Genomic DNA, 15849 nt, shown 5'->3' with positions numbered 1-15849 from the left:
GCACTGCACTGCACTGACCCAACTCAACTCTGCAGTCTGAAGAGGCCAAGCGTCCAAGTTTTGTAGACAACACATCAGAGCTTTCGATTTGGTGTGTTTAACAGAGCGAATCTGAAAGCAATGATCCGATGAGAGAAAACATGATCAGATTCAATGCTAGTAGTATTTGGGTCCACCACAAAATTCCATCAGTAGTTTGCAGCAACCATTTGCATGTGAAATGAAACAGTCAGAATTTTATCACCGGAAGAAAAAGGCAGGCTAAATTTCAAATAAAGCAACTACCTCAAAATGTGCCAGGGGCCCATTTTCTGATTCTATTGATTCATCAATAGTTTCCTTTCCTTAGCCTCATCAAAAACATTGAAAAACAAGAGAACGGCAGGAGCCGGCGCGGCCTCGATGAATCGACTGCCGGCCGTTGGATGCCGGATGATCGGTGGTGCTTTCGTTGACCAGGGGGCGGCGATGGTATGGCCAAGCGGGCCCGTTCGACTGACCTCCTCCCTCTTGCATTGGCCATCGCTGGCCTGAAACCGGCGGGCCCCACTATGCTAGTGTGTTGTCGAGCCCGAAATGGCCAGCGCCAGGTCACCCGTCAGGGAGCGCTTTCCGTTGTTGAGCGGCCATTGGCCGGGGACGCTTCTGCACGACGCGCGCTTCTCAACGCCCGTGGCGCGGGCGCGCGGGAAAAGAAAATATCAGCCCTGTCCGCCACGCTTTCCCCCTCTCTCCACTCTGCTCACCGCTCCTCCCTCTCTCTCATGTGCCTCCACCGCTCCTCCTCTCTCTCGCAGTAGTACGAGTGAGGGTGCGAGCAAGCGTGCCGGCGTGGCGGCGTAGCGGCCCCGGTATGGCGGCCTCAGCGCAGGCGGAACCCCGCGCGGAGGCCTGAGCGGCCCTCGACGTGGCGGCGCAACGGCGCGGACGGGCCCCGGTCACAAGCGGCCCGACGCGGCAACCCTGGAACAGGCAGCGGTGGATCTAGCGTCGACGGCAAGGTAGACTACCATCTCTCCTCTCTCTCTCGCTCTTATTCTTTTTAGCTCCGGTGATGCTGAGATCTCCCAGTCCTTTCTCAGGCTCGTACTTCGTCTGCTCCCAGGCCAGATCCCCAACCTCCGCCCTGCAGTCCGCGTGTGCCCGACCGAGGAGGAAGGTGTAGGGGCGAACGTGGCGGTGGGTCTCCGGCGGCAGACCCGGATGGGGCGACCGATGGAGCGACGGGAGTGGAAGGAGGTGACCCGGCCGAGGGCGCGGGCGGGTGCAGCGGCGACCCAGCCGGCCGGCCCCCTCCCAGCAACACCACCTGGATCCAGCGTGCGGGGTTCCAGCGAGGTCGGACCACATTTTCTTTCTCGATGCATCTGTTCGTGCTGTCGTATGTACTCCTGTGTGCTTTCGTTTCTTTTTCTTCATTTCGATTTCTGTGCTGCCGCGGTTGGAGAGTGGAGGGGCCATGCCCGATCCAAAATGCAGAGACGGATGGAGCATGTTTCCTCTATGCTTGTCTTAGCTTCTGTGTTCATGAGGATTTTGGGCTTTCCTGTTTTCCTTTGTTGATTGCTGATGCTTATTCATCGGTGTACTGTGATGCATCGAGGTCAAGGAAGAGAAGGGGGTTCTTTCCAAAAATCGATTCGTACAGTCCAGTAGAATCAGAGTTCAGAGATGACCCGTACATCCTTTTGCTTTCAGTTGTTTCGTGTGTCTTGTTCGTTTAGATTTGCCATGTGGTGTCTGGTCATGTGTGTTTTCTATCAGATTGCTTACAATTATTGGTCTTTACAGGTCCGAATCATCTTGATGTGAATGTCCTCTAGATGCTTCGCGCCCATGTATATTCATGACCACCTCGTCAGTTCTGATGGCTAAAGAAATTGATTGGTTAGAAAAGGGATCAACAGCATTGGTGTTTGCACTTTGGAAAAGATGTTTATTTATCTACTTTTTCCATTTTACTCTGCTGGAAAAGATGTTCATGTAGAGGCCATGCACTTTGGATTCCTAGCATGTATACGGCTCACTCTTAACATAAATATTCATAGCTGACTTTTAGTTCTTTTACCAGGCTAAAAAATGTGTTGGTTAATTCAAGACACCCACTTTCAGTTTAGATTTATATGGTTAACTGTTGCCATGTTGGGTTGTGCTGATAAGAACATACCACCTGTAAACTTTGTTTTTGAGATGCATATTTTAACTTTCAGCACTAATTGATACGACCATTTCAATTGCAGAAATGGAAGGAGCCATGGGCTCATGGTACCTTGTTCGGAGGGATGATTAACTCCTTAGGTACGTATTCCTTTACAAAGTATCTCGGCATTCAGTCTAGAGATTCTACTTTTAGGACTGACCTTATGTTCCTTACTCTGTTTTTGTGGCAAATTCTGGTTAATTGACCTTATGCCTCCTTGGCTTTCTTTCCTAGGACTATCTCAAGATATATATACTATTTAGACACCTTGCATATCGGTTTAGAAATCTGGCTTATGTATGTTTCATGTAATATATATGTAGTATTTGAACGTCTTGCATGGTTTAGAAATCCGGCTTTCTGTTCGGCACGCATGGGCTCGCGCAAACCACTACAATAATTTCAGTACCTAATGTGCTCTCATCCTACAATAATCACAGTTTGGTTTCTCCCATCATATATTCTATCAGATTGCTCCTTGAATCTAGGTTTCATTCACACACTTTTTTTAATTTCTTCATGGAATAATTGTTGGACAGATAAAAAGCAAGAGGGGAAGGAATGGTACCCGGAGCAAGAGCTGCCGTGGTCTATTGGTAAATGTATGATTGGTCCATGAAAGTCATAAATGATTGGTCCTAATCTGTAAATAGTATATCAACAATAACATAAGTGTTCAGGTCCAACGCCTGATTACTTTACGCATTCTCTAAAATTAGATTTTATTATAAACTATTTAAGTCCCAGCCTTTCTTCTCTATATGCTCTGAACTGATAGCTACCTTACCGTGTCCATATTTTTTTTCTTGTCACAACCAACCAATGTGTTGCATATAAAGCATGTTGGGTTAAATGTATGCCAATAAAATGAATATTTTATTAACAATATTGGGTAATTGGGTTAAATGTTGCCTGATGTTCAAGAAGGTCTAGAACTGAAAGCACGAACAATGTTTCCTGCCAGCTCTTTTTTGTTGTTAATTACAGTCTGGTCATACGGTTATTATCGCATAGGAAGCAATTGGATAGCCAGTCTATAAAATATATTTCTGATTATATGTTCAACTCTGTAGTTTTTGACACTGAATGATCTGATGCTTTGAGTATGTCCTATTATATTCCGCGAGGTTGAAGCTTGAGAGCAATTAAGCACCAGTGACCTGTCTTTCTATAGGTTTCGCTAGCGTTTTAGTGTTGTCCTATGAACGTGCCCCATAAATTGATTTGCTTTCTATTTTTGTAAACGTCTGTTTGCCAGGTGTATATTGAGGTTGAAGCTAAACTAAATGTTGTTATTGTTTGGAGCCTGGCAAAGACTTACCCAAGTAATTTAATTGTCATTTCACTGCTTTTGAAAAATCCTAGAATCAGGCATCCAATTACTGATATTAATAGGAGCATATCAAGCCAAGAATAGAGTGGAAACACTGCTTCTAGCTGGGGTATTTTAATCATTCTTGTTTCAGGGTCTCGACCATTTTAAGCAGATGCACTATGTATGACATCCTAAAAATAACTTACCTAGACTCTCTATGCAAGTTAGAAAATAACACAAAATAAGATGTAACCTCTATATTACTAATATGTTATTGTTGATATACTATTTACAGATTAGAGTTTGAAGGTCAGGAAAATTACAGTCAACAGAAAACAGGTTGCAGCCACAGCTACTCGCACATTTTCACGAGATATTACAAAAATAGTTTCATTAAGGTTCACCTTTGCAGTCACTCTGATTCAACAGACCTACATACAGACATAAAAAAAAACTATGCTTCGGTGGTAGCATAGGTAATGAACAGATGGTCATCTTTTTTTTATAGACAGAGCAAACAATCATCTTATATGTCATTTACCATTCTCGCTACCAGTTTACTTCAATGGACATTTTTTCTCACTTTTGTATACCAGCGGAAGAATTTGACGTGGGTAGGAAGATCCTTAAAGAAGCTTATGAGCAGCAGCGTAGAGGTGATATTCAGCTAGAACCCAAGGCTTCAATACAGTGACATTTCATAACCAAGATCAGGAGAAGCTCAAGAGCAGTAGCTACTTCCCTTAAATATTATAGCTAACCCTGTGCTCCTATGACATGTGCTAAGCATTGTGCTCCTATGGCACTGGAGATCAGTGCAGCCTCTCAAGCATATGCCAATTTCCTTAGGGGCTACTTCTTATCATCTGCTACTATGACTTTTGCTGTATGCAGTATGCTATGTTGTGACATCTCGCAGTGTATGCCTCCTTTATCTTCTGTTCTAAGACTGTTCTATGTAAAATATATGTACTGCTTAGACATCTAACGTGTTAGTGTAGGCCTGCCTCGTGTAAGACTAAGTACGATTTGAACACTCTTTATGTCTCGCGTAAAATATATATGTGCTGTTTCGACATATCGCACGTGATCGCAGTTGTTTTAGAATGCATCGCGGACTACCTGATAGCTGAACGGTACAGGCAAATGCCTATTGCGTTCACTATCGGTGCTTTTCCATTGCGAATTCTCCATTACCTAGATACAAGCACGGCCAGTGACTTGCGCGCATGGGCGCGCGCAAATGACTAGTCACTCAACGGTTCCGCTGGGGCAGGACCTCTTCCATCATTTCCAACAGAAATCCGTTCACGGGACGTGTTGTAAGAGCTTGCTTGCTGAGAAGACCAAAATGTTCACCGGCTAATATACACTAGTCTGTTGTAAAAGTCTAGATGAGCATATGCATTACAGCGTCCAAGAGCAAGCAGTGCACAAACATAGCCTCAGTATTTGTTATTCAGAGAACTCTAGCCATTCAGGCATAAGGTATTTGTGACAAGAAAGCGTGTCGGTATAACTCGTTACACGACAAGAAGCCGTGTCTACATCTCCATTCATCAAGGCTCAGCAGATAGACAAACAACAGAGTTATCTATCAGAGGACGTCGACTGGATTTCGATATTGTCAATTAGCCTGACCTTTCCGAACCATGCCGCGACACAAATTACACAAGGGCGGTCCATCCTCTCCACAGGCACCAAGCTTTCTTGCTCCACAATCTGCATTGACACCAAATAAAGGTCGGTTTTGATTTGAATCAATAAATATGGAATCACTTGATTATAACATGTTGCCAGAGATGGTTCTATATATGCTTTAACAAAATAACCTAATCAAAACAAGTAGTAGCCATCATATCAGGTAATTAAGCACTGGGTTCTCATAACAAAAAAAAGATGGTTTAGTTGTACTAAATTCTACTATCAGAGGCAATAAATTTGCAACATGTCATGCAGATTTCAGCAGTTTCCCTCCCCAGGGGGAGTCCAGCAGCACTATATTGTACTAAAAGAAAACAGTAAGAAGAAAAACCATGATGAGTGAGATAATAAAAAACTCAACCACTAATAGAAGACCTATTTCGATTTTCGAAAATGAACACAAAACGGCAGATCAGGTCGCCTATCTAGCAAAGGAGGATATTATTCAGAGGCGTAGGGCCGTGTGTATTGCGGGGTAAAACAACAAGTGCGTGATCTGTGGCCTTTGTGTTTTGGCCCTATGACCGGTGCTTTTGGGCACCGTAGGTGCCATTGTACATAAAACTCTATTTCCTTCTTAATTGAGCGGCAGAGCTCCTGCCTTTATTTTCAAAAAACTAACAGAAGACCTATGAACAGTAGTATTGTTCAGGAGCAGCACGGAGGCACAGTAGAAAGTGTAGAACATTACCTCAACATAGTCAACCTGACCACCAGCTTCAGTAAGTGTCTGCACTATTTGATCTTTTATTTGTTGGCTATGATTGCTTCCATTGAGGGCAGCGGTTCTAGCATCCACCAGTGATCTACTTATTGATAACGCCTAACAAAGGAATGACCACCGTTAACAGCTAGGTTTATTGTGAGAAGGAACAAAGATGTTTACAAAAGTTACCTCCGAAGGTAATCCAAATGCAGCAAAACTTTATTAACAAACATATCAAATTGTCAAGTTGTAACAATGAAACTACAAAGCTACCATTATCTTCTGATCTATAGCATGGAAGCAACACCACAGGGAAGGGTAATCTAGTACATGTGAAAATCAGCATAATGAGTAACAGTATGAAAATTATGGTTTCTTCTACAAATTTTACATGCAGTCGACTATCACATTATAGCCTAAAATCATCATATTTGCATTTGCAGATTAACTCCCATTCTTCCCTTATTATCTAGTTCTATCACTGACAATAGCTTTTGGGTCTGCACAAGGATAGCGAAGCAGAACCAAAACGGTAATGGCAATTTACTAGTCGTCTTAACTTAACAGAGTATAGTTTACAACCATGGCTACTGCAGGAAAGTTGCTGCATGAATCCAACCTGATTAAATTAAATACTGAAGAAACTGGACAATAAGTTTTTTTTTTCTACAAAATACTTAAACCTCACTTCTCTCTTTTTTTGGTGATTGTTGTACCATATAGTAAAAAAAAAAGGTACATTACAAAAAACAAATTGCAACTTCCAGTAAAAGACAGACCTTCTCCCTATCCTCGTGTGACAGAATTACATTGCGAGAGCTCATGGCAAGACCATCAGCTTCACGCACTATTTCCGAACCAACTACCTGTATAGCAAAATCGAGGTCGCGAACCTGAAAACAGCAAGAGCTTGTATCAGAAACAGAAATCAAATAAACTTGATCTGAGATAAATAGCTAAGACACATTACATGGGGCTAGAGTTGGAGTGAACATGAAAACAGAAAACAAGCAAAGTTGGCTTCTAAAGAGACACCCAGTGCCAATTTTTTGTTTTCTTTTAGGGGGGCTGGTGAAGCAAAAGTTACAATTTGCCATGGCTGTCTTTCTCTGCAGATCCTAAACTGAAGAAATTATGTCTGTGTCGATGTCAAAGTTGTTACCATCCGGCAGATGATGCGCCACTGCTGATAATCCTTTTTCCCGAATACAGCGACGTCCGGCTCGACGACGTTGAACAGCTTGGCGACCACGGTGGCCACTCCGCGGAAGAAGACGGGCCTGCTGCTCCCGCACAGCCCCTTCTCCAGCCGCTCCACCCGAACCCACGTCTCGTGCGCATGCCCACCGGCGTCCTCCAGGCACGACACCACGCCGCCGGACACGCCAGCGGCGGAGGGGCCGTCAGCGCTTCCCCGGACGTAGAGGTCCGGGGGACAGAAGACTGCGGCGACGACCCCGGTGGCGGCCAGCTTGCGGAGGTCGCCGGCGAAGTCGGAGGGGTACGTTGCGAGGTCCTCGGTGGGGGCGAACTGGCTGGGGTTGACGTAGATGGAGACGACGACGGCGACGGGGCCGGCGGAGGCCGCCACGGCCGCGGAGACGAGCGACAGGTGGCCCTCGTGGAGGAAGCCCATGGTGGGGACTAACGCGACGGCCTTTCCCTCCGCGCGGCGGCGGCGCGACCACGTGCGCATCGCCGCCTTGTCGCGGATCACCTCCGGCTCATGTACCGCCGCCGCCGCCATGGGTCAAAATGGAATCAGACGCACAGACCCGGAACAAGTCAGAAACCGAGAAGATAGAATAGAATGGAGGAAAAGACGAACTTTGTTGAAAATAAATGGGAGTGGGATGCGACGGTGGTGACTCATGAGAAAATGGAAGGGGAGGGAAAGCAAGGAATTTTCCTAGAGTCTTTCAAAAACAATACATACGGTCAGTAGCATCCAGCTTAGTAAGACTCTTTCGTGGACATGATAGGGACGCATATATGTGCATCCGTATTGTATTTTTTTTAGCAAAACAGGAGGGGAATCCCCTGCTGAACTCTTTTTATAAATTTTATCTGTACAAAAGAGCAAAAGCTAAACAAACTTAAAAAGAATAAAGGCAGTCCTTAAGAGCATCCCTATTGTATTTGACACCCCCATCGACGCTAAAATTGCTGCTACCACATCCCCTTGGATATCTCGCTGTATCTGCATCCACTTGTGGTAGGCCAAGGAGAGAACAATGCTCACTTCATCTGACAAGACAAACCTTGGATAAACAGTTTCCTTTCAAGGTCAGGGAGCTTCATTAATTATTATATTATATCCTAGCAGGATTGCCATAGTTTTTTTCAAGCTATAGATGCTGACAAGCCACACTGCTGCAGCTTCATTAATCAATATGTCCTAGGCAGGATTACCATAGTTTTTTTTTTTCAAACTATAGGTGCTGACAAGCCACACTGCTCGCTGCTCTCTACTAAAAAAGATGTCAACATTATTACAATTCCGCAAGGGGAAACAATAATTGAAGAACTGAATTTCTTGCTGAGCCCTTTGATATCCAAAAGGAAATTCTGTTGGTTACTTTCCACATATCACAAATGAGTACAGTGTACAGAAGGCACACCATGCTTGGTAAATGCTTGCAGCAGTTTCAGCTGACCCATAAACTTTTTAGAGCCTCGGAGATCTTCAGCCCCCAAAAGTATTTAGCCCCCCAAAAAACCATGTTTACCCTTTTGCGACAAAGTAACATCTATTTTGCACTTTTCCAGCAAGCCCAGGCAACCGAGGTCGCCGGGCGGTGGTCCTCCAATGCATCAGACAAGAGAGTCGGTTCCCAGAATCCCATGCATGATGAACCCTTCATCTGAGGAACAATAATTGTGTCATTCAGCATCTCATATATTTCAGGACATTGTGGATGCTCTTGATCCCTTGAGTAGAACACATGATTCCTCATGTTAACCTCAATCTGACTAAAACCAGCCGTCCTCTTCGCCTTGCTGCCCCTCATGACCTTCCACACATTTGCTGTTTCATCCCACATTCCATGTGATGCAAATACATTGGCCAGGAGCCTGTAGCCTCCGGAACCAGAGGGGTCAAATCTGACAAGATCTTCACCCACTTCTCTTGCTACCTACACCTCATTATGCATCACACAGGCTCCCAGAAGCGTCGCAAGAATGGCCTCATCGCACATACCCTGCTGCATACCATCGACAAGTTCCTTGGCTTCCCTTACATACCCTGATCGACCTAGAAGGTCCACAAGGCAAGAGTAGTGCTCAACGGTTGGTTCTACTCCATAAACATGGTAAATGGATTTGAACATCTTGCGACCTTTCTCAACCAACCCAGCATGCCTACAAGCAGACAGCACAGCAGTGAAGGTAGTTGAACTGGGTTTATACCCATGTCTCAACATCCGAGAAAAGCCCTGTAAGGCATGGTAACCACAGCCATGGTTCGCAAAAGCTTGCACTATCGACGTCCATGTGATGGCATCCTTCTCTTCCAATCTTTTGAAGGCAAACCAGGCAGACGTCAGATCGCGCTCACTCAGGTCCCGTCGTAATCGAGCACAGCACGAGCAGCCGCGGCGCTGTGCTGCGGCCTGGGGTCCTGGCCGGTCGTCGAGCAGACGTCGTCGTGGGCGGCGCTCTGCCGCAGCGGGGTAGAGGGCTCCGCGACGGTGCCGTGGAAGCGGAGAGCAGCGGTGCCGGTGGCGTCGCGCCTCCGCCGCGCGAGGCCGAGGGAGTGGGTATCGTCGTTGCTGGTGTAACGGGTGTCTCCACGGGCGCGTCGCCGCGGAGGCGGACAGGACCTCGTGACGGTGCGCTGGCGGCGGAGCTGCGAGCATTGGACGAGGAGAAGGAGGACGCGCCGGCAGCGGCGGAGCATTGGGAGGGAGGAAGATGACGCCGACGGGCGCGGTGGCGCGAAATTCTGCGGCCGGTCCCTCGGCTTATTCAAATTTGGGACGATTCTGAACCGTCCGGTTGATTATCGGTAATGCTATGACCGGGCGTCCGACCGGTCGGATGCCCCGCACTCTCACGGGCACTCGGCCCACTTCCTAGGCTCCGTCCGCTCCACCGCACCCTCTCCCCCTCATTCGCTCTTCTCTCCGTGCCGCTCCCCCGCACCCGCTCCCCCTCCGCGCCGCTTTCCTGCCCGCTCTCCGCGCCGTCGCTGGGACGGGGGACACCGCGCCCGTGCACCCGCGAGCTCGCAGAGCGCCCCGCCCGCCGGTGCTTCCTTCCTCCCTCCATCCATCGCCCACCGTGACCTCTATGCACCCCCACTATCCCTACTACCCCGCTTTCACACCCCACCGGAGACGAGGACGATGACGTGGCTCCGACGAGGTAGGTGACGGAGGAATATGGATCTAAGGCCTGCTCCTCTGGATCTGGATCTGAGCACTCCTCCCACCTCCTCCTCTGTACCTGGATCTGAGCCCTCTTCCTTCTCCTCCTCCTCCTCCTCCTCTGGATCTAAGGAATGCGGCGGTGGCTAGGGTTCCGGCGAGCTCTCGGGGTCAGATCTCGCCGTGTTGCAATGGTTTTTTATGTTGCAACAGATGATTTCGAATGTTGCAATGGAATTTTTTTGGGTTGTTGCAACAGATGTTTTTACGATGTTGCAGTAGTACTGCTTGAGATGTTACTGTATGTTTCAGTTGCTTCAATCTTATGTTGCAGTAGTTGTTCCATGTTGTTGCAAGTGTTTTTATTTTCTAGCGTCGTTCATATGCTTCACACCAGTGTTGCAATAATATGTTCCAAATGTTTCAGCTCCTTCAACCTATTGTTTCAGCAGTTTGCTCGGTGTTGTTGCAATAATATGTTCATGGTGTTTCAGCTGCTTCACTCTAATGTTTCAGTTGTTGTTCCTTGTTGTTGCAATAATATGTTCATGGTGTTTCAATTGCTTCATCCTAATGTTGCAACTGTTGTTTCTTGTTGTTGCAATATATATGTTCATGGTGTTTCAGCTGCTTCAGCCTAATCTTGCAGTAGTTGTTTCCGTGTTGTTGCACGTGTTTTTATTCCAGCTTTCTATGTTGTTTGGCCGGGGAGGGGGCGAGCCGGGACGGACGGGGACGCGCGGTTCGCCGGGGCCTAGCGGGCGGAGGTGCTGGGGCCGGCGGACGTGGGGTGCTATGGCCATGGGGGCGCTGGCATGCAGCATGCTCGTCGCGGGCGTGGGGCGGACGCGACGGGCTACGGGGCGATCTGGAGGCGTACGGACTCGCGCGACACAGAGGCTAGCAGGGCTCTTTGTAGGCATCGCGGGGGCGTGGGTTCGTCGGTGTTAGCGGGGCTCTTCGTTCGATGAAGACACATCAGCGGTAGTTTGCGCGGGCGCGCGATCTCAGGGCGACGACGTCGGTCCCGTGGGTCCGCTCCTTGCGCACATCGTCGAGGGCGTGCTGGTAGCGTGCGGTGTAGAACTGAGAAGGAAGAGCGCACGCTGGGGAGTACGTCCACGGAACCGTCCGATGGATCCATATCCATCGGACGTCCCGGCGTCCGCAGTCCCCATTGATTATGTGAGGCTCGCAATGGCGTGGGGCATTTGCGAAATAGGCCCTAACACTTTAGATTACCTTCATACATGCCCTCTCCCCAATTGCATTTGATTCGGCAGGGGTAATGCTGGGAGCTAGACGTCCACGCGCGGACGCCCTCGTTGTTGAACCCGTCGTCCAGAAGCTGCCATTCCTATTCGTTCTATTCGCTCCTCTTCAGTCACCGCAAATTAAAAAAAAATCACGCATCCGCTCCCGCAACCGCAATGTATGTTGTAAAGGTCTGTTACCAATACTTCATCTGTGTTTTCCGAACGCATGTTGCAAGTGTGTTTGTCTAGATATTACAAATATTTCACACATACATTGCATGCGTGTTTATCTGGATGTTGTGTATGGTTGCAATAGGTTTCAAGTGTTTTCAGGTGTTTTTTTCAAGTGTTTCAGAAGCAAGTTTCAAGTGTTTTGTCTGCCTCCAGACGTATATTGCAACTGTTATATTTGGATGTTTCAAAAGCAAATCGGGTATTACATCTCTCCTCCTCGCCTTTTGCTGCGTCGTCTCGTGTGTCCTCCTCTCGGCGCTGGCAGGGCATCCATACGACGCCGCGGCCAGGTCTTTCTGAATCGGAGGCGCTGCCCCCTTCCCCTCTTGTCGCTCCAACGGCGCAGGCCCTGCATGGAGCACGCGAAACGGAGTGCAGCGCGTGGGCATCCGTCCGGACGTGCGGGCCTCCAGTTCGGCGATCACAAAATTGAAGATGAAAATTTCTGATCTGGAACCCTAAACACAGATTGGATTGGACGGTGAAACGGAAATCTGTTCCTTATTCATTACGGAAACCTCCTGATGAACGAGGAGTCCGATAAATAAAAATATAATTGCACCGTGATCACGCAAGCAAAATCTGAGACCGACGATACTCTCGATACATACACACCCAATGCAACTAAGTGATGAAGGTGGATTGGGAGAGAAATCAGCAAAGCATGGTATGCAGAGCAACGTGGAGGCGGCGGCGACAGGAGCAGGACGGGCCGCCGGCCGGCGGCGTCTATACGAAGGCGTGCTTCTCCAGCAGCTTGAGGACGTCGTCCTGGTTGTTGAGCTTGGCCACGTCGATGGGCGTCTTCCCGTCCAGGTTCTGCAGCGTCCTGCATGAGCAATCCAATCAACCCGCAGGTGTCATCAGGCTGCTAGCTAGCTTTCAGGTGAGCCGGCAGATCGGGGGAGCGGGCGGGCGGCTTACACGGCAGCGCCGCTCTCGAGCAGGAGCGCGACGCAGTCCTTGCGGCCGTATCCGGCGGCGTAGTGCAGCGCGGTGTTCTTGTTCTTGTCGACGGCGTCCACCGCGGCGCCGGCCTCCAGGAGCGCCTGCGCGCACTGGAGCTCGCCGTAGCCGCACGCGAAGTGGAGGCCACGCCGCCCTTCCGAATCCTCCTCGTCCTTATCCGCGCCGTCCTCCAGCGCTTTCTTCAGGCTCTGCGTGCAGCTCCAACGACCACGGCGGTGCGTGTCACGGTGTCAGCACCATGCATGTCGTAACCTTAACGAGCTAAAGGAGCTGCGTTCGTGCGTGGCAGCGGCACAGACCTCGACGTCGCCGACGCTCGCGGTGTGGTGGACGATGGACTCGTCCTCGTACTCGCCTTCCTCCCCGGCGTCGTCCTCCGCCTCGGCGTGCTCCGCGCCGCCGGGCTCGCCGGACGGGCCGCCGCCGACGCCCATCGCGCGGCCGAACTTCTGCAGAGCCTCGGGGTCGTTCCAGTACCTGAACCATCAAACACGCATTCGATCATTCGTTCACCATGGCAGTTCTTCCCGTACTCGATCATCGCTTGTTGAAGGAACAAAGCAAGCTCGCAGCTCACTTCATCATGGCGGCGGGGCCACCGGACTCGATCTCGTCGAGGATGGGCTTGAGCTCGGGGTCATCCTTCATGCGCGCGACGCGGGCCTCCAGCTGCTCCTTGTGCGCCGGATTGGTGAGGCCTCCCATCATGGTGGACACGGCCGGGTCCTGCATCAGCGCGCTGCCCAGCCGCTCCGCCATGGCCACGAACTGCGGGTTCTGCATCAGCTGCTGCATCGTCGCCACGTACTTCTGCGGGTCCAGCTGCGCCGCCGGCGCCTGCTGCCGCTGCTGCTGCCGCGGGGACACCACCGTCTTCTGTAGCTGCTCCGCCATCTCCGTGAACGCCGGGTCCTTGGCAATCTGCTCTGCCATCTCCTTGATGCTAGGGTCCTGCCGACGACAACTCAACATTTGTCAACCAAGAAAGATGTCGAGGGCCGGCCATCGTCGGAAATTCACAAGGTAGGCGGTAGGCCAATTAATCAACCTCTTTCGGCTGTAATAAGGTCAAACTCGGCTAAATGTCACAAAATTTGATTCCTTTTTTGAAGTTAAGTTTGTTATATGTATAGTTGTTGCTACCAAGTTTCATATGGAACATCTCGAGTTTTGCAAAAGCATCTGATGAGCAAGAGGAAGACGACTCAGCAGCGTACATTGAAAAGGTTCATCATGGTGGAGAAGTCGAAGGGGTTGGCCGGCGCCGACGGCCCTGCCCTGCGCGCCGCCCCAGCTGTCTTAGGCTGAGGCTGCTGCTCCGCCGCCGGCACAGGCTCCTCTGTCGTGACAGCAGCAGCAGTCTTCTCCTCTGCACAAACACCACCCCCAAGTCGTCTTGAGCTTCTCGATTACTTCATTTCATGGCCACAGATCGTGCACGCCAAGAACAGATGAACAGAAGAGAAAGCATGGCATGGAGAAGAATCAAATCAAATCCCTGACCTTGCGCAGCCATGTCGACGGCGGCGGGGAAGAAGGAGGCGCTGGCGATGAACTGAGCGAGCGAGCGAGGATGGCGATAAGGTGGGTGCCTCTGGCTGCAGTTGTGGAGAGGAGAGGAGAGGAGCTGAGGAGGAAGGCGACCAACAAGAGGCGCCCACGCCGTGATTTGGCTTATATAGCGTTTGAGTGATTGCAATTTGTACACATGGATGATGGATATGCTGCAAGGAGCATCTCCTTTCACAGAGAACCAAAAGAAAAAAAAAGGAGGAGGTAAAAGCACCCCCACCACAGCCCACAGGTAGATCTCTTTGCAAGTCATCAGTGTTTTTGCATTTTTTTTTCAGGGTGTTTTTGCAGGTAAAAAAATCGGTTTTTTTCAGGATTTCTTGATGCAAATCTTGCTCTTTTAAGTTGTGAATGAAATTAAAAGGTTTTTTTTTCTTCTTTTGTTTGGTCTCATGGCAAGCATGGAGTATGGACTTTCAAAGGTGAAGTTGACAATTCTGTTACTATAATTTATCTTAAATAAAGACCTCAGTAAAAACTACTGTATATAATACAACAAAGCTGCGCATGGCTCATTCATTCAAGAGGGCAAAAAGGAAACAATCTTGTGTGATTTCGGGAGGAGAAGATAATCAAATCGGTGAGGCTGAGACAGTATCTTCCTACTGTTTCTCCCTAGTAAATCAAAACCAAGTTAAATTGAAAGATTGAGAAGCTTCTTGGAATTTTCCTTTAGCATCTGGCCCTGTGGCGTGAGCCAAAGAGATATATAGCTGAGGTGCCAAGCTTGCATGGCATGCAATGGAGGGCCCACCAAAGCATGGGGGAATCCGGGTATGTGCGGATGCAATACCTTCCCTCGCCTGCTGTTGCGACTAAAAACCAATAACGCTGCGGTTCTGCTGTTTTTTAGCTTCTCATCACGGCGCTGTAGTTGTACTCTTCTAGTACTTTCTTTCTTTCTAAAGAGCACACGACCACATCAGAGCGGATCTAGAAACATAAGTTAAAAAGAGCTTATCGCATTATCTTCCATATGTAGCTCCTCCTGCTATAGGTACTAATTTGTATTTGTATGGGGGCTAAGAGGAGTTTTCATGCTTCGAGTAGCAGTAGCAAAGGCTCGAGTCTGTCCTACCCTAGTGCTAGATCCACCCCCTTAATTAATAAAACAATAATAATTCTCTGCATAACAAAGCTTTTTACCTTTTCTTTGTAGGCCGATAGAATCTGTGCAGCAAGAGCTCGAAAACATGGGGTCTTTCAAAAAAGAGCTCCAAACATGGAAGAACTTCACCGTTGTCATTTTGGTCTTTCAACCGCAGAACCACTGCAAAAGTGCAGTAGCATATAAAGGCAACACATTGTCGGATACCTTGGGCGCATGGCATACTCCTATATATAGTTGCATGTTTTCTTCCAGGTAACAGGGGCAGAACAATCAGCTCAAGCGTCTTCAGACTTCCTGTGGGCTGTGGCTGGGAGAGAATCAGAGAATGATGTGCAGTCCCAGTCGCTGCAGCTGAAAAGGTGCAGTGCAAATGTTTTCATCAACCAGCTCAGCTGCATCGCTGCCGCATTGA

The 15849-nt window shown here is 48.8% G+C and overlaps 2 protein-coding genes, 1 long non-coding RNA gene and 1 pseudogene across 4 annotated transcripts; 1 reads left to right on the top strand and 3 right to left on the bottom strand.

The window, feature by feature from the left end:
- Positions 1 to 14: 14 nt before the first annotated feature.
- LOC136518840 (uncharacterized) lies at positions 15 to 4848 on the top strand. 2 transcript variants are annotated; one of them, XR_010774621.1, is made up of 6 exons: positions 15 to 1001; positions 1083 to 1338; positions 1792 to 1887; positions 2241 to 2298; positions 2740 to 3991; positions 4112 to 4848. It is a non-coding gene; the product is annotated as an uncharacterized lncRNA (long non-coding RNA). The 2 variants fall into 2 exon arrangements; XR_010774620.1 differs by having other exon boundaries at positions 2740 to 4848.
- A 97-nt stretch (positions 4849 to 4945) lies between these two features.
- LOC136518837 (pantoate--beta-alanine ligase-like) lies at positions 4946 to 7873 on the bottom strand. The gene is made up of 4 exons (XM_066512527.1): positions 7088 to 7873; positions 6705 to 6818; positions 5911 to 6042; positions 4946 to 5237 (listed from the first exon to the last, which is right to left on the bottom strand). Exons 1-4 carry the CDS (start codon positions 7670 to 7672, stop codon positions 5106 to 5108), a joined length of 963 nt encoding a protein of 320 aa, XP_066368624.1. The 5' UTR covers positions 7673 to 7873; the 3' UTR covers positions 4946 to 5105.
- Positions 7874 to 8616: 743 nt separating this feature from the next.
- LOC136518838 (pentatricopeptide repeat-containing protein At5g56310-like) lies at positions 8617 to 9966 on the bottom strand (annotated as a pseudogene).
- Positions 9967 to 12259: 2293 nt separating this feature from the next.
- Positions 12260 to 14412, bottom strand: LOC136517061 (ankyrin repeat domain-containing protein 2A-like). Its single transcript, XM_066510575.1, has 6 exons — positions 14258 to 14412; positions 13972 to 14123; positions 13332 to 13705; positions 13054 to 13231; positions 12710 to 12942; positions 12260 to 12614 (listed from the first exon to the last, which is right to left on the bottom strand). The coding sequence occupies exons 1-6, from the start codon at positions 14268 to 14270 to the stop codon at positions 12515 to 12517; spliced, it is 1050 nt and encodes a 349-aa protein (XP_066366672.1). The 5' UTR covers positions 14271 to 14412; the 3' UTR covers positions 12260 to 12514.
- Between the last annotated feature and the right edge of the window lie 1437 nt (positions 14413 to 15849).

Source organism: Miscanthus floridulus, chromosome 17 (assembly GCF_019320115.1).
Source record: "Miscanthus floridulus cultivar M001 chromosome 17, ASM1932011v1, whole genome shotgun sequence".
Lineage (NCBI taxonomy): Eukaryota > Viridiplantae > Streptophyta > Magnoliopsida > Poales > Poaceae > Miscanthus > Miscanthus floridulus.
The sequence above is the reverse complement of the archived record's forward strand: the minus strand, read 5'-3'. Positions and strand labels throughout refer to the sequence as shown.